The 18,008-nt window shown below is 42.9% G+C and overlaps 2 protein-coding genes across 4 annotated transcripts in view; one reads left to right on the forward strand and one right to left on the reverse strand.

Annotated features, from left to right (window-relative positions):
- Positions 1-18,008, forward strand: part of LOC138633300 (leptin receptor gene-related protein) — a 174,482-nt gene that overhangs the window by 134,602 nt on the left and 21,872 nt on the right. The gene's annotated exons all lie outside the window — the stretch shown is intronic.
- On the reverse strand, positions 1,950-17,420 carry LOC138633323 (KN motif and ankyrin repeat domain-containing protein 4-like). 3 transcript variants are annotated; one of them, XM_069719489.1, is made up of 10 exons: positions 17,184-17,420; positions 10,852-10,923; positions 9,286-10,764; positions 7,454-7,529; positions 6,425-6,730; positions 6,164-6,248; positions 5,076-5,295; positions 4,844-4,986; positions 4,122-4,349; positions 1,950-2,629 (listed from the first exon to the last, which is right to left on the reverse strand). In XM_069719489.1, exons 2-10 carry the CDS (start codon positions 10,868-10,870, stop codon positions 2,537-2,539), a joined length of 2,649 nt encoding a protein of 882 aa, XP_069575590.1. In that variant the 5' UTR covers positions 10,871-10,923; positions 17,184-17,420; the 3' UTR covers positions 1,950-2,536. The 3 variants fall into 3 exon arrangements, with proteins under 3 accessions (XP_069575590.1, XP_069575591.1, XP_069575588.1); XM_069719490.1 differs by having other exon boundaries at positions 4,122-4,322; positions 9,265-10,764; XM_069719487.1 differs by having other exon boundaries at positions 9,265-10,764.

Genomic DNA, 18,008 nt, shown 5'->3' on the forward strand with positions numbered 1-18,008 from the left:
GGCAGATGTTCTCTGGTAAGATGCTGTGATAAACCAACTGTATGCAACATGCTGAACTCCAAATGGCAGACAGTGAATGTAGCCGAGTATGTCGCAGCTGAAGACACTGATATTTCTCCAGGGATCATTCAAGAACTGAGCAGCAGGTATGTGTGAATATTAAACTTTTATCACTTCACCTGCAAGACTCCGAATGGATATCAATGCGTTGCTACATGTTTTTTGTTTTCTATGTCAACTTTTTATTTCAAACGTGTGATAAACAGCTTGCTTGGAAATTTGTTTTGAAGTGGCAGCATACAGATTCTTAAGCAAAAGTTCACCCCCCTTCACTTTGTTAAATACATTTATTTAAAATCCAAAACTGAAATCTTGTCATTCACAGAAGTATTCAGTAACGCGTAAAAGCTCTTTTGGCAGCATTTACAGCTTTACGTCTTCTCGGGTAAATCTCTACAGGCTTTGCAGACCTGGACTCTGGCACTTTACCCCATTCTTCCTGGCAGATCCTTTTGAGCTAAATTTATAACCCCATAAAATGTGCAAGAAGTGAAGGGGTTGGAATACTTTCTGAAGCAAATGTATCCAGCCTTTAAGGCATCATGATCTGACCGACAACTGGCAGCACAGGCCAACAAGGCAACAACAGGTCCTGCTGATAATGCATGGTAGGTTTTTGTTTTTGCCTCTCTTTTGACTTGCTTACATTTAGCACAAGTAGAACCAGCAAAATTTACAGAAATACCTGTTTTAAGTTTGATAACATGAGCTCATATCAGCCTCTATAAATGACTGGTTGTACCAGACCAAGTAACGCTGTAGCAGCAAAACCTCCCTGAGTGTGTCTACCCACTCTGACTGAAATGTGTTCCGCATCCAAAAGTGATTCATCAGCAGACGGAAAAACAGTAGTAGATAAACCCAGTCCATTATCATTATTAAACTGTGGCAGGGTAAATGCCTTCAAACTCAGCCTCCTTGTTGCACCACACACCCCATTAGGATATTATGCAATAAATATTTTTATGTTAGTCCACAGATGCCTGCAGCAGACAAAAGAGGTGTCACAGATGTTTACTGCTGCACAAAGGCGGATATGAACACCTTTATTCACCGTGACATGAAGGCCTGTTTGGGTGGGGGATGGTGAAGTCATACCTATGCATCTACATTGTGTGCACATGCTGCTCTATACATGTTTTAAATCTGTCGAAGATAGCTCATCTGCTCAAAACATTATGTTTCATTTCCACACGCGCTCGCTTCATTCCCGCGCTTGTGTGCTGATGCTTAATCTGGGAATAGAAAAGACGCCTGTTCCACCTCCATCTATCCATCTCGCTCTCTGTCTGAGGATGTATGTTTGCACAGGGTCATTACGGCAGAACAGTCTGCCAGCCCGGAAGAAATCCTCAGTGGCTTTGCCCTGTCAGACAGAAATCCGGCGTCTTTCCCATGTCTACACTCAATCCTTTTTTGCCTTATCTCGCAAACATAATCTGAAGTCCTCGCAGCAACACCAAAGCTCTGCCCCCCTCACTGTTTCCCAGTGGGGGTTAAAGGGGAACGAAGGCCACTCAAACAAATCTGCTTTCGTGACTGACTGGGGCCATGCGAGCTGCCACAGAGCTGGAGTGCAGGTGAATCTCATTGTGCCCTCTCTCACAGTGGAATTAGTGCAAATCATGTTTATAATTGTCTGTCACACTTCAAAGGGATCAGATCTAATCCCTTGGATATGCTCATTTCAGAATTCCAGATATATTGTGTATTGTTGCTTTCTCTATGGGTGTTATTATGTGTGAAATGTGTGGCAGTAGTGATGGTCGAATGGGAGAGCTGTGCCACCTGCTGGTCAGATCTGTCACTACAGCAACAAAACTTGTTGAACGTGTGCAGTGCTGCCTGACAACGCAACCAGATCAATGCAGAAACAATGCAGCTTCAGCGGTTTTCTGTCATTTTATTACAAACAGACAGTGTATACATCAGTATAGCAATTAAAAGAGAGTGAAATCAACAGGTTGGTTTACTGGCACGAAAAAAAATTGTCTCTTGTGGCATGCAGGAGTATTTTAAAGGTGCTGAGTTGCTGCAAATGTCCTATAAATTGTAAATCCCCCTTAAAAACAGAGATGGAACTTTCTTTTTTTTTTTTTTTTTTTTTTTACCACAAACCTTTAGATAATTGCTAAGAGACAATAAACATAATAAATATATTTTCCATTGCATAGTTTGCAGAGCTAAGCTGCGACTTGGATGTGCAAAGATCGGCGATAACTATGAACATCAACAGTAAAGACAACAGAAAACAGCAGATTCACTGTACACTGCACTCATCAAAGCTTTACCTCACTCACTGTTGTTGCCCTATGAGTCTCATCATAATGATGTCATCCCATCCAAAACTCAAGCTAACAGAAGAGAGGTTGTCCAGAATTCAGCAAGCGTATCATGACAGAAGTCATGCGTTTACAAGTGCCGTCAGACAGAAAAGACCACGTGTAAGGAGATCAGCTGCAGATGTTTTCCGGTTCTACAGAGCTCGAGCTTTAGCGTGGGCCTGCAGCAGGGCGGCTGTGTCTGTGTGGGAACCTTGCATGGCGACAGAGAGTGCAGTTTGACCTCGCTGGAGGACAGGAAGAGAAGAGACAAAGAAATTAGAAATATTTGAACAGTTACTGAATGGAGTTACTTGATTGTCAGGTGACCAGGCGTCCCGCTTCATGTGGGATTGCACATCATTTTTTCATTCCTTGTCCTGCGTCCCGCGTGTTGAGACAACATCTCGCATTTTGATTGGCTCTAGTTCTCAAACACCAACACTGCAAGACAGATTTTTTTTTTTTTTTTCTAAAATCAGGACAGGCAGTTAAGGAAATTCCCACTTAAAACCCAAAGATGATAGTAGCTGAAATAACTTGTGTTTAGCACACCTTGCAGCACTCCCATGAAACGTCATCTTCCTTTTATGCTTACTGTATTTACTTAGTATGAAAGTTGGGAAAGTTGCATTCAAATAAAAATATATTTGTTTGGTCCTATTAGCTCTTAGCATTGGTACATGTCCCACGTTGTCCCACGTTGTCCCACTCAAACATACTATCTGCCCCACATTTGCTTTGTTGGGATCTGATCGCTCTACTTGATTGGTTGGATTCGTGGTCCCTAGATGCTGAATCCTACTGACTTTGATGACCTCATCAAGCACCACCATGAGGTTGACACTCATGGCTTTTCGCTAAATGTTATGAAGCGGATGCTGACATGCTAAGCTAAGGTGGTGAACACTGTCAACATCATAATCAGTTCACATCAACACGTTGGTCCTTGTCAGTGTGAGGATGTTGGCATGCCGCTAGCCTTTAGCTCACAGCCCCACTGTGGCTCAGCTTCGCAGCGCTTTAAGATTAGCTGTAGACGCTTAGAAAGAGCAAGGGTGGATCTAAGTGGGTTAAGAATTCATTTGGGCAAAGTTTAATTAGTCTAATTAAACTGGGTTTTCGTCAAGGTGAAACAAGGTTACCAGTCAAGGTATGCCTGTGGTTGGTGGTGTTTTTTTTTTTGCTCTTAAAGTCTACTTTAAAGGCTGACTCAAAAGTAGAAGGCACATTTGCATCTCCTCTCCTCTCTTTTCTGCCTCCACTTGCTCCAGACTGGCAGATAAGGTACTGTTAGCGGATTAGCTCATCTCAGCCCTGGGAGATTTGCCTTACTGTAGCCTTGATTAATCCTGGGAAAGCTCTATTCTGCTGCATCCAGACTGTCAGTCCGCCCACGTCCACACGGCGCGAGTCAAAAGATTCAAGCTTTCATACATCTAAGCTGCTTTTTGCATTCGGTTTTGTGGATACAAAAGTCAATTTGCCTTTTCAGTGGAGTTCACAAGGGAAACGATGGTGGAGTCATCATGTGAATTTAATGTACCAATTCAATTTAATGGATACGAGGCTAAAAATAGGTCTGACCACATGTATTTTGCCTGCAATCTGACAACCAGTGGCAATTCAAATGAAGACAAAGATCCTTCTACAAGTTCTAACAGGATTTTTGTTTCTCTGCATTGAGGATGACATGAGAATTAAATTGTCCACGGGGCTTGTTATTGGCTCCCGTGTTACCTTGTCAGTCAGGGTGAGGTCACACTGGCTTCTTTCCAGCAGCAGTCTGGCGATGTGTGTGTGACCCCTCTCAGATGCGAACATCAGGGCCGTGGTTCCCTGGTTGTCCTGGATGTTGGCGTCGGCCCCGCAGCTCAGCAGCAGGCGAACCATGACAACTCGGCCGTGCCTCACTGCCAAGTGCAGAGCTGTCTGGCCCGTCTGTGTGGTGAGGCGATGAGGCAGAGACTGAGAATTGTTAAGAAAACACTATTTCTAAAACACATGATCCTATTGGGCCCTTAAGGCATCCTAACGGCATCTTTTCTGAGACTCACTCGACCTCATAAATGTCCATCTTACTCAAACTGCAACCGCAAGTCCATAGTCTGGTTCTACATAATCCCAACAACATCATCCAGGTTGTTTTTGTCTTATTTTAAAAAGCTCCTCCCAGAACCACAGAGGACTATTATACATCTGTTTTCACAGGCTGAGCAGTACTCATTATCTTAAGCAGATTTATCTCCGTGCATAAAATTGATGGAGTGACTCAATATTGCGTGTGATTTGGTTAAATTCAATCTTCCGTTTTCTTCTTTGAAAACTTGAAAAGAACCAGCCAAGGGTGCTGGCAGTAAAGCAAGTTATTGCCCTCCCAGCCATGTCACTTTCCCTCCCCCGTCAAATCAAAAACAACCATTATTTTCTGTAGTTACATTTGTTGGCATTGCTCGTGTTACCTGGCTGGAGCGAATGTTAATGATGCTCTGCTCCATCAGCTTGCGAACAACCTCCATCCCAGCGGGTCCATCGGGGGCTGTCAGTGAGGCCAGCATCACCGCTGTGTAGCCGGCGTTGTTCTGAATGTTCATGTCACTCACACCTATGACACAGAGAATATGTGTATATTTTCACTACCAATAAACCAACTACTCCCACGCGCAACACCTTTGTCAACATACTCCCCGTCACCTGTGTCCAGGATTAGGCTGACGATGCTGTAGTTGCAGTGGGAGACGCTGTAATGCAGCACTGTGTTGCCGTTGTCGTCTGCCAGGTTGACCAGGAAGGCCAGCAGTGAGGGTGTTGCCTTCTTGACTTCTTTCAGTTGCGCAGTAACTCCGCTGGCCACAGAAGCCTCTTCTGCTGCTGCACTGAACCAGTGTTGAAACAATACGACCAAGGCCTTCCTCTGGAGCGGCAGATGGGGGACATAAGAAGGACGCTGACTAGATGAAGCTGACTGATGTTGGAACAATCCTCGTTCATTTAACAGTCATACTTTAAAGCAATGTTAATTGATATGTGGCAGTTGATCAAGCGAAGTGTTAACATACGGACACTGTATAAAGCCGCTGTGATGTTGTCTTGATAAATCCATGTTAACTTATAGCCTCAGACACCCGTCTTTCAGGTGAAAATCCTGTGTTTGTTCTGTCCAACCATCCCCAACTTCCTCCCTATGGACATTATCAGTCTTTGCACCTCTCAAAATGAGACTTGGTCATACATGCGTATTCTTTTCTTGCATCGGCGAGGCAAAACGTGACACTGACACAGTGCCCTCTACTGGACTGACGGATGTATTACAAACTTTGGAGTGATACAGGGCTGAATATCTGGCTGATTGAATGTTAAATTGTGCTAAATCTTCCATCAAGTCGCTGGAACTTCGCCTGTATGCTGTTGGGTGCTGGGCAGGTTGCATTAGGTCAGGAGCCTTTTCACTTAGAGCTCAAAGCAAGTTACTGAGAGTAAACCAGAACATAAAGCTACGGGACGAAAAACCAAAACAAGGCGCTGAACGTTTCTAAAATGCCGTATAGAAGTGAAGTTAACCACAGAGTGGGATGATTGTTATCTGTGGCCTTGTCACTGTGATTGGCCCCTTTCGCATTTCGTATTGAGACGTTTCATCTATTGTTGATACAGAAATATTGACAAGTTCAGCTCTAAGATCAATCTAAATTAGTGAACTGAAAGAACGTAAATAATTCATTATTAAATAAATGTACTTGTATTTGATTGAAAGTTCCTGTAAAAGAATTAAGAGCGCCTACCATGGCATCATTGGGGTTATTCAGGTTGTCCATGTGATCTTTGAGGAAGTGACAAGCAGCCATGAAATCAGCGCTCACTGTCTCCCTGGAAGAGAAAGCATGTATGTGTGCAGAACGAAGGACAGAACAGAGAAAAACAAAAAATTCTCATGGCATTAGGAATATATTCCCATGAGATAAAATAAAAGCATGAGCAATTTCCTGATGGGTAGCCTACTTCTACATTTTCCAAACAGACACTGATGAGGTGTTCGCTCTCACCTGCCCCTGGTGCTTGTCTCTGAGCCAGAGTTTCCGTCCATCTGTTCTCCTGGGGGCTGAGCTTTCCACTTGGCCGTTTTCTCTGGAGCTTCAGCCTCCACAGACGGTATGCCTCCGTCTGTCCGCCCTGATCTCATTCCCACTGATGTCGTCTGTCTGTCTGAGCCCGTTTGCGGGTCTGTGTCCACCTGGGCAGCAGCCATCTCCCCGGGGCTACTGCTGCGCTCCCTCTGCTCCAAATCACCAAGAACACTCTGGTTCACACAGTCCCGGTGAAGCAGATTTCCACTCGTGGTCATTTTGCGTCTTTAGAAAAGTGGGAAAAAAAGAACGCAGGGCAGGATATTGAAAGTATCATCGACCCCAATGCTGATAAATGTTCACGGATGTTTGTCTGATTAGATCATGAAGGAGGTCAGCGAATTGTAAGAATAAAGACCCTAAAATTTGCTTAAATGTCTCACAAAATGTCTTTTGTATTATCCAGATACAACATCAGGAATTAACATTAAACCCAATCAGCCAGTTTCCCCACAATGTCTGACTTGGCTCATTAAAGAAAAAGACAAAGCGTTTTGGAAGAGCCTTCAGATGCATTATTCTGATATTCAGGTCAAGGACAATTCCACTCCAATCATTTCAAAGGCAGCTTGGCTGTAGAGAACAAAGTCAAAACAAATGAAACATCATCCTTGTTTCTTCATTTAAAAGATGCATAGGTAGGGATTTTTCTGACTATTACAACCAAATAGGTTTTATGTTCTATCCTATTGCAATACTGAGCTAAAAAAAAAAAAACATGCCTTATTTTCTGACTAATCAACTTGCATGTGAGGCTCCATCATCTTAAGAGGTGACCACTTTTCTCCTGAAGTGACAACTTTATAGGGAGTGGTATTCATCTCTCAGTCTTAAATCACAATGTTTTTCTCGGTCACGATTGTACAATAGTGCAGAACCTCGTGTTAAGTCGAGTAACCAGCAATCACAACTGTTTAGGTTGCACAAGTCAGTGAGTTATTTACTAACCCTTCATTAACATTCTCAAAGTGTAGGCTTTTTGACGTCCGGGCGCATCCGTCTGTCTTCGAGATGGATTTAGAGGCTACATGGAAAACAAAGGATGTGATGAAATATCAGATGAACAACAACGACACACGCTCCTGCTAAAATGTGTATTTGTTGTGGTGTGTTTTCTTTTGCACACAACCACTTCTCTATAGTTTAGCACTGTAGATAAACACAACAGCCACCTACCTACTCGTCAATTAAAGAAAACCATCAGTTTACATCTAATTTACTGTATCTATCTTTGGGTCTCAATTTCACGGAGGAACGTTACGATATAACATCTCCTAGAGTACTGGAAAGGGTCTTTTAGATTTTCAGAGCTGAATTGGAGTGACTAAATAAACTTTCATTTTCCTGTGTTGACACAGCTGTTAAATTGCTGTTAGCACTGAATCTGTGGAGATGCTTCCTATTCTGCTTCACTATGACGTATTATAACTCTATTTTACACAGGCTTTGCACCACACAGAGCTCCACTGACTTTTCTGAACACTGACGTTCAGATAACCCTCTTGAATTATACAAAAACAATACAGAAACAACCGTCATTCACTTTGATAAAGTCAAATCTCATTTCTCTCCAATAAGGTGGAACGTGAGGTTTAAAAGGTTAAACTTTTGGTTTTAAAAGAAAGAAGTTGGATTTTAAAGTAAAAAAATAACTTTTTCTGACTCATAACAATACTGAACTCGCCTTGTTCAGATTCCATCTTTGAGATCCACGTCATCTCTTCTTTCATCTTAGGTGCTGCTTTTTTCTGACAGTTTTAACAAGGAAACGTTTGGAGACTAAAAATAAAAGCAACCCAAAGCATGTCGGAGTCGGAACTAATGAGAGTCAACCAACCGTGTGCGCCACTTAAATAAAACTGAGCAGCTAACACATTTCTAATTAAATGTTTTTTTATTAGATGTGAAATAAATCAGTGCAAAAGCTCACGAAACGATGTTCAAAAACAGCGGTTGTTCTGTCCTGTGTACAACTATTGACTACTTCTGTTGAATATTATAATATCTCCATATCAGCTCCTAGAACAGAGCAGCTCAATTTGGGGCCCTTGAGCCAAGTTCGGTCTGGACCTTCTTTGTTTTAGCTAATCATAACATTTGACAAGTTCATGCTTTTTCTCCTTATTTTTAAATGCTGTAAAATGATCTGACTGCGAACCATACATTTTGTGCAATTAATAATTCAATAATATGAGTTTTACGGTAATGTAAAGCACAGTGCTGTTAAACTTCCCTATTAAATGACGTTGACCTACATCTTACCTATGAGGAATTATAGTATTCTGTCTCGCTTCTGCTGACGCTCATATGCTGTTTGTGTGTCTTACATCACTAACTTTGAGCTGCCAGTCAACATAAGAGACACTGATGACAGAAAATGTAGAAAGAATTTGCAGGGTGAAAATTACTATAATGCAAATTAAAGAGTAGTGTTCTTATTATTATGTAATTTCATTTTAGATTTAAAATGCACATTTTCTGTGAAAACATATTACATTTTAATGACATGGAATTTCGCATTACATAAAAATGCATTTTTGGCCCACAGCCCAAAGACTTTGGGCACCTCTGCCCTGGAATATTTGTGTCAGATTGTGCTTCACTGTAACTAGTGCGGTCAAAATAGTTGGTACGAGGTCACAGCCAAGCTAACTTGTGGTTTTCAGTGATTTTCAGTTACAGAATTTGCTTTTAGTTGACTTGTGTAAATCAGATGCAGGCAGTTAGTGTTTTCTATTAAGTGTATTTGACCACAGTACCTCCATGCTGAATCTCCTCACCGTCACTGTGTCCATGCTGTTTGTAGTGAGATGTGAGGATGTCAACAAGTCCCATCATCTCCTGCTGCAGAGAGTTGACTTTGGGATCCGGGTGCTTTCGAGGTTTACCGTCTCCTCCTAAATCGCTCTCTGCACACAAACAGTCCCACTGCTGATCCAGGAGACTCTTGATCTTCTTTATGTGGCGCACGACCACAGCTGGGTCTGAAGCTGACGCGTCAGCACGGTCCACTGTCACCAGCGGACTCCTGTCAGTGGATGTTGAACCGACTGTAGCGTCTTGTTGTCGACGTCTGTGACCGTTTGTGGTCGCAGTTCTCGCGCCGATGAAGGAGTAGGCTTCGGTATAATCTGGTTCAAGGGATCTCACCACTGTCTCATCTCCGTCCTGGTCTACCACCACCCTCTCTGCGCGCACCCACACCGAAGGATTCCTGACCAGGTGCTCCATCTTCTCGTCTTTCCGTCTGCTCTCCTCCTGCTGCTCCCTCAGCAGCCCCGACACCCTCTGCAGCTCCAGGCCCGTCTCGTGGAGTTTCTGCTCCAGCACAGCTACTTTGGCCTGCAGGGACGTCACCGTCAGCAGCTCGTCCAGATCTGTACTCGTCCTCCACTCGTGCGTAGGGTTGGAGTCCTCTCTGTTAACACCATGACTTCTAGGAAACATGATGTGACTCTCATGCCGAGGTCTTTTGATGTCCACTTTGTGGTAATGAGAGGAGGTTGTGGTTCCGTTCATTGAGGGATGGATATGTGGATTGAGGCCCAGACGGATCCTCTCTCTTTCCTCTTGGAGGATGCAGATCTGCGCCCTGAGCTCTGGAACGACCCTAACCTCCATCTCCAGCTCCCCGACACGTTCGAGGGCCTCGGCGAGGCGCCTCAGCAGCCCCGAGCAGTCCTGCGGGCGAGGTCTGTCCGGAGAGAGGAAGACGTCTTCGCATGAGGTGTTTCTTCCTTCGAGGTGATCCCTTGAACTCTGCAGGCTGCCCGGGTCGTCTGTGGACTCCGACCCCTGTCTCAGTAGCACTGTGAGAGGCAGACTGGAGGCACGGAGGAGATGAGGCCTGATGTGTTCCCCGAGAGGTTGCTCATCAAACTCCTTGATCCTGGCCTCCATTTCTGCCAGAGATTTGAGCCCTGTAGGAGAGAGGGGCGGCTTGTAATCATATGCCCAGGAAGTGTAGCCATAGTGAGGGGCATCTGACAGTCGTGACCTTGGACCAAGAGCTCCGGTGGATCCCCAGGGGCTCGGGCGGTAACCGCACCCAGAAGGGTTGAGGTGCCTGGGTAGAGTGCTTGCTCGGGGTCCTTTGCTTTTGCGCTGAATGGGAACTCTTTTGATGGTGTTGCCTTTCTCGATGTCATCAACATATTTCAGGAAGTCCAGGTCGAGTCGGAAGCCGTAAGGGGTTTCCACCGAGTACGGAGGCTTCCCTTTGATTCCATTTTCTGCTGTTTTATGAGCTGAGATACTTCCTGAAAACATTAAACCGATTACTTAGAATGAGCGGCAAAAAATTATTTGATTTAGTGAAATTTTGGCACAGGAAAGAATTTTTCTACCATTTTGTCCTTCCATCATTTTCAGTTCCCCAAACAAGCTATTGTCGCATGGTCTGGTTGGACCTTCGGTGTCTGAAAACAAAATAAAACAAAGGGACTGAATTAAGCCAACAACACGTTAGTGCATTTTATGAGCGGCAGAAGTGATGCTTGTGTGGTTATATAATAATTTAATGAACATTTAACGGATTTCTGAGGGCAAACGCTGACTAACGCTGAACGCTGACATTCACTTAAGGTTTTGTGGTTCTTCCGGTGACAGACTCAATCTTAATTTTATGACCAGATGGAACAACAATAATCCTTCTTTGCTCTCCATTCACAATCTCCCTCTTATTCATTCACTCACATGCGGATTAAAGCACAAAACAAAAACATTCAATTACGCTCAAGTGCTTTCTCTGCCCTCTTCCTCCCTCTCATGCTCTTCTTTTCCCAAAGATCTCCATTTTTTTTCTCACACTCTCACTGTTTCGTTTCTTCCATGCACCAGGCAGCTATTATTCACCAGTGGCGGGCCTGATCTTGACTTGATTACAGCCCTGCCATCCAGGATGAAAGCTGGAAATAGCCTGAGAGTCTGTAGCCCAGCAGCTATGGCCAGCGGTGCAAAATATACTCCAACAGACATAAATACAGGCAGCCATTGTTCTGACTCACTACTTCCCTCCTCTCCTGCTCTCTGTGGGCCTCCTACTAGGTCTGCAGTCTTCTTTCAGATCATTGGTTTATTCTTACTGAACAGAACTGTCTCTGACTTCCTTTTCTTCTCTTATGTTTCATTTAAAGTATTTGACTCTGCATTACTTTTACAGTACATGAATCTACTGTCCTTTTAATCTGCTCATTCTCCTTTTTTTAATTTTTTTTTATAGTCTATACATTGTAGAATTGATGGTCATTGCTCCCCCTACCTCCCTCTCGCAGCGTCTCCCCCTTCCACCCTCACCTCTTCCTTCCTCCTACGTCTCCCCCTCCTCTCTCCTGACCACCAGCCTCTGCAGCAGCCTCGCTGTCCTCCCGAGGCACCGCAGCCACCAAAGCCACAGCCCCAAACAATGTCAGCTATGCAGTAAACAGACCAATACCACCAAATGTCCCTGCTGGGAATCATGACCGCCATCTTTCACACACTCTCTGATGGCCGGCAATAAACAGCAACAAATCGGAATCAAGGGACATATAAATTTGAATAAACTCAGACCTAAATACTTAAATATCTTGCAAAAGTATATTTGTAAGTACAGGATTGGCATGCATGATGGGTGGAGTCTGTTATTTAAGATGTAAAAATATTACAAGAAAATGTGGGTCTTTATAAATATTCAGTATAAATAAGGGTTATTGTTGTTTATATGTTTAATACTAGTGGAGATATGATAATCAGAGTTTTTGTATAATGACCAAAACAATATTTTTTTAAATCTTAATTTGAGGATAAATGTTTTCTACAATAGTTACTTCTTTTTTTTTTTTCCAATTTAAGCTCTCTAATGTTCAGTGTTATCTAAACACAAACAATCATACGAAAAATCACTGAAAAAGAAAATTGTCTATATAAAATTGTTATAGTGATGGATAAACAAAATGTTAATTCGAGAAAGTATTGGACACCAACGTTTTGCATTTTGACAACACTTGACACTTACAGCACATTATAATTGGAAGGGTTTTTTTTTTAATTTTTTTCCTGCGTGATTGGTAATTTCATGCATTTATTAAAGGTATGAGGGCTGAGAGATGACAAACAACATGCAACAAATCTCCTCCCCCAGTTCACCAAGGTGCCCTGGATTGGTACTAAAATACCAAAATTACTGGGGTTTTATACCCAACCCTTTTTAGCATAATACACTGTATATATGCTTCCAGGTTGATAAAATTAGGCCGGTGTGGAAGTAACTTAAAATGCAATACCACAGAGGGCTGTTAGGGGTTGGCTCTAAAGAGGCGTTGGCTCCATAGACTCCCATTCAACTTCACTTATGAAGTACGAAGTCGATACATCTTTTCCACAAGTCATTTTGGTATCATTCGCTAAATATACAACTTCTTACTGGTTTTTTGGTGGTGCATCTGAAAATAATCTCGTCATTAATTAGAAATTAGGCCTCAAAAAGTCATGTATTCAGAGGCGTGTCTGCTTGATTGAGCGGGCCTGTGGTGCAGTCATGTTTCTGCTATCGGTGGGCGGGGTATAGTTTCCTCGGGTTCCCAAACCGATTGAGTCAGATCCACCACTTGCCCTCCAATATGGTCACTTCTGGCTTCACATTAGGAAGATGGTGACTGCCAAAATTCAAATTTGAGGCTTAAAACAGCAGTTCACAAACCAATGGATGACATCACTGTTAGTTGTCGCTTGGTTACCATTTACGCTTTGTATTGATATGAACCTCAGCCATCTGAAAAAAAATATAACAAATACAAAAAAAAAAAAACGTATTTTTCTAAATATAGTTTGGACAGTGTGAGGGATGAGACTCCTTTTCACTGATGTACAGTTCTGTTGCCCTCAGAGAAATCTGACATGTGTGTAAGTACATTGCAACCGATACAGTACGTATACTGTTATGCCGTTGGGGACGTTGAGAAGAATCTTTCAGCACTTGATCTGACAGGTCTAAATTTAGCTTACACGCGGGTGTAAAGCTAAAGTACATGTCAAGCAAGAGGACCCAGATATGTCTTCATTTTACCAGCTAATAGAAGATCATTTAGAAGACTCTGCTGCAGGTACACACACACAGACAGGCCAGGGAGTAAACAAGACACACTGAGTGAGGCATTCATATATGGAAAAGAGCAAAATGTTGACTACGAGCAGAGGTTGTATTCACCATTGACTCTGTCAATCAGCACTTTACTGCAGAACACCTGTTACTGCAGACATCTCAATCTGTGTGTCTGCTGACTGAGTCAGGCTGGTCAGAGTGCAGGCTGCTGGCTCGACTTCAACAGAACGAAAACACTGTCAGGAAATTCTTTCACATTTGTGGTTTAAATATTTTTAAAATGTGAGATGTCTAGTGCGGGGATATTCAGCTTCAGTAGCAAGATAGGAAGATTACAAGAAGCTCAAGGGACACAGAGTATTTCGTCAATTATTGCCTACAAATAAAGCACATCCCTTTTCTTTCATTTCAATGGTGTCAATTTGAAACAGCAAAATGCAGGATGAATCGTTAAGCAGTCTGGGCCTGTTTATGATACTATCAAAACCATTTCAAGCAGACATAAGCTGCTTATAGTATATCCATATCCATATTTGTTACAGGTGAAAACAGGGAAACAGCATCCAAATTAAAGAAGCATGTTTGAATTATCATAAAACAGATATTTTTCCAAAGAAAGCATTAAATGGCTCAATCAGGTGATGTATCATACATCACAGGCTTCTGTCATTTTGAACCTGTTTGAGAAAGTGAGAGAAATGACACTGCCTTGATTTTACAATTTCAACATAGGCTCATAAGAAGTGAGGGTAATCCTCATGCAAATCTTATTGGTCATGGAACAGTGTGCCCTCGTTTACATGGCATTCATATGAGAAAAGTGAAACTCACAAGTGGATCCAAACATTGTCCGTATTAGGTCTGTTGTGAAAATCGTTAGCTTATGTCTTGAAGTTTCTCAACCGAATCAGCGATATGCTTTTACCGTCCCTGGACGTCGAGATTTAAAGTGTTCAAGGGTCCAAAGAAGACATTTATTGCCGTTTGTGTTTACATGGATCACATCAACTATTTCATCGTCACAACTCTAAAGTGAATTATTCCCAAAATGTCAAAGTATTCTTTTAACCATCTTCTTACAATATGAAATGTACCACAGCCAATCAAAATTTCATAAACTTTACTATGTGCAGCTTTCAGAAACAGAAATGTTATTTTTTAGACTATTTATTTTTAGCTTTCTGACAAACAAAAGTGAGATCCAAACTGGTCACTGTTGCCCACAAGCCCTCCATTTCTTACACATAACTATAGACCCGGGATTTTCCTCCTGACCAGGTTACCACAGGAAACAATATAGCAGAGTTAGGGTTAGGCAATTCCCAGGAGTCATTGCCTAACTCCCTCCACATTTTCGTGGCACAAGTTTTAATTGTCTATGCTTGGAGCAATTGGCACACCTCACAGGAAACCCCCAAAATGAAATGTAAAATATTCGCCTTTCCCCAAAAAGGCCCCTGAACTCACTCCAGACTCACTCAGACTGGGTTAAATTGTTGCTTGAGTTTTAGAAATCAAGGTTTCCTGTGTATCCAGCTGAAGGTCCTGTTGCATTTTCGCCTGATAAAATGTCACTGTTTTTTTGCACGGCCATTTTCCCTTTTTCTATTCCCACAACAGCTGCTCTCCTCCTCTGGGTGACTCTGTCTCTTCTCACACAGACCTTTAGGCTCTCCATCCATCAGTGTAAACCTCATAATCACAACATGGTTGTCCACAGCATTCTTTACCAAAGCCACAAATTAAATATGCACTTATGACACATGGGGGCGACCTCCCTGTGCAGCAATGATAAAGACTTGAATATCAGGTAAGGACAAAGGTTGTTTTTTTTATATTTAACTTTTAAATTAGTACCAGTAAAGATTTGGTTTAGTCATGGATGATACCAGCAAAGATATGTTGCAGTGCCCATCCTTTATCTTTAGCGACGTTAGCAATGTGGCTCTAGGAATGGTAACAGCATGCTGTGTGTTGGTTGGTTGCTCATCAATTTGGCCTCGACTGAAATATCAACCCCTTATCGTGCCAAAGCGTGTAACACACTCATCAGCCCGCTACAAGACACTGTAGTGAAAAGTACACGCATATATCACCAGTGCATTTTAACTCCCCGGGAGTGAAACACTCCTGTTTCGTACAAGTTGACATCAGAGAGATGTGTACAAGCTGCCCTTGGCATCGGTGCAAAGATGACCCAGGTTGAAGAAGGAGGGGATGTGATGAAGTACAAAGCATGATTAAGTCCACATATGGAGGGTTTAGGTTTGGTCGATTGAAACATGGGACTTTCCCCTGTGGGATACTGCTATTGAAATCCGTGAGAAACCAAAAGTCAAAGGCAATTACTTTTCACACCCTCACTGACATCCCTTGACTTTTCTTGTCATCATAAAGTGGCTTGTCAACAAACTAAACCAACCTGGTGAACATTGTAAATATTGTCAGCTGCTGCAGTGCTATATTTTTACAATTTATGGTATCGGTCCAAACGTTCTTTTACGTTTGGGTTTTTATGTGTTCACATGGGTGTGGACTTGCAGTCACATTGCCACCCACAAAACTCTAAAGTATTCTGTGTTTGGAAAGAGACCCTTCTTGACACTATTTTACTGTGTAGATGCCTGACTTCCAATATCTGAGACAGTTAAAGACATTGTGAACTTATACTTCCTAAACGGTGAGATTCGAACAGTTTTTTTTTCTATGTACTTTACCTGTGGCTCTTCTTCTCACTGTCCATCCATCTGCGCAGTATGTATATGTCTACATGTTTCACTGTCTATGTTCTGTTCCTGGAAAAAAAAAATCCTTCCTCTCCTCCACTTCTTGGCTGTACAGTCTGTGGTTTTTCCAGCGCATAACTCTAAACCTCGTCTTCTGTTCTGAGTTGATTTAGGAACCAAAACCGTTTGGACTCAAGCTCCCTTTCCCTCCACCCCCTCTGCCCCTATCTGTCTCCTCTTTTTTCTGTCAAACACATTTTTCAGTTACTGCCACTTCCTAGAAATCCCTCCAGTTCTGTGATCTTTTTCCACTTTGTATGGGTACTTTCTCTTGGGACTTTTGGACCACTAGAGCTGCCCTGGTTCTTTTCCAACAGCAACAGGGTCAGAGTCAAAATGTGGCATCTAAAAGCCTCATTGCATGGTATGTGGAGCCAAAGCTCTTAGGGTGAAACAGCTGCCAGGGGCTTCACGCAAGGAAGACAGCTATGGTATGTTAAAATGGCAGAGTTAAAATAGAAAGTGTGCTGCTGATGTTTGTTTGTGTTGATTCAAGTGTATTTTTTTTTTTACAGCGGGTGTAAATATACATGTAGTGAAATGTATATATAAGTATAATTCAACATTTAATCTTTAAAAGGCAAAGTTTTGGGCCTGAGAGTCTGATTAGTATTCAGCATAGGCCTAGAGGTCCACTCCATACAATTTGTTAGATCATTCTAGAGTCAAAAGCATTTCTGACCCTGAATTTAGATCAGCCAGTCCCAGATCGAAGACGTTCAAGGTCAACGTTCAGCATCTCAGCTTTGATTAACCATCCAATCCAACAGCCCTCCTGAGAGATTTGAGATGAATATTAATCAGGGCTTACCTTGTGATATGTTCAGCAGTTTCCCCTCCACTTTGTCCTGCTGATTGGAGGGTGTGTTTGCCAGACAGTCCACTACAGTCTGCTCTCAGCTAGTTCAGCCTGGCTGTCTGTCGCCCGAGGAGGCGGCAGGGAGGTGCTGTCAGGGAGAGTGGCATGCCACGGCTGTTTGGTAAATGCCAACGTGCAGCCCCTGCCATAACAGAAGCTGGGCTTGCCTTGTGTGTAAAAGGGAGCAGTGAGCGAGGAGGAGCTTGTGAAACATGCCTTCCTACGCTGCCTCTTGTCCAACGAGACTGACAAGAGGGAGGCTAGACATGCAGAGCCACGCCCACTCCTTCAGACAGCAGCCAATAGGAGTTCAGAGGCGCAGCCAGCTGGGGAAGGCAGCAGCTCTTCTGGGACCCACTGTGACAACATGTCAAAGTATAGAGCATCTGGTAATAAATAAGAGAAAGTACCAGAGTCGTCTTACTGTGTGCCGTCCATAATCAGTGACCATGCAGTATCTCGCAGACCTCCCTGTTTCAGAATGTGAAACCCGACCCAGTGTTATGTGGTCTGTCCTCTGTAATGAAGTAAACAGGGGGGAGAGAGCAGAGGGCTTGGTGCCATCCATGGGGGTTAATTCTCTCAGTGCATACCTCTCGTTCTTTATGGATCCCCTTTCGGCCTTTTACCAGGATCTTCCCCTGGGAGCCACCATCATGCCGGAGAAGCCTTTCCTCTAATTGTAAACATGTCTTTTCCAAACAAATTTCCTTGAAAATGTGGAGCTCTGTGGGTTCATCACTTCAGATGAGAATGAAACTTCTCAACAACTCTTGA

The sequence above is a fragment of the Brachyistius frenatus genome, unplaced genomic scaffold (assembly GCF_029030835.1).
Source record: "Brachyistius frenatus isolate BFR_SWC_R1_liver_20210118 unplaced genomic scaffold, ASM2903083v1 Contig_215, whole genome shotgun sequence".
Taxonomy (NCBI): Eukaryota; Metazoa; Chordata; class Actinopteri; family Embiotocidae; genus Brachyistius; species Brachyistius frenatus.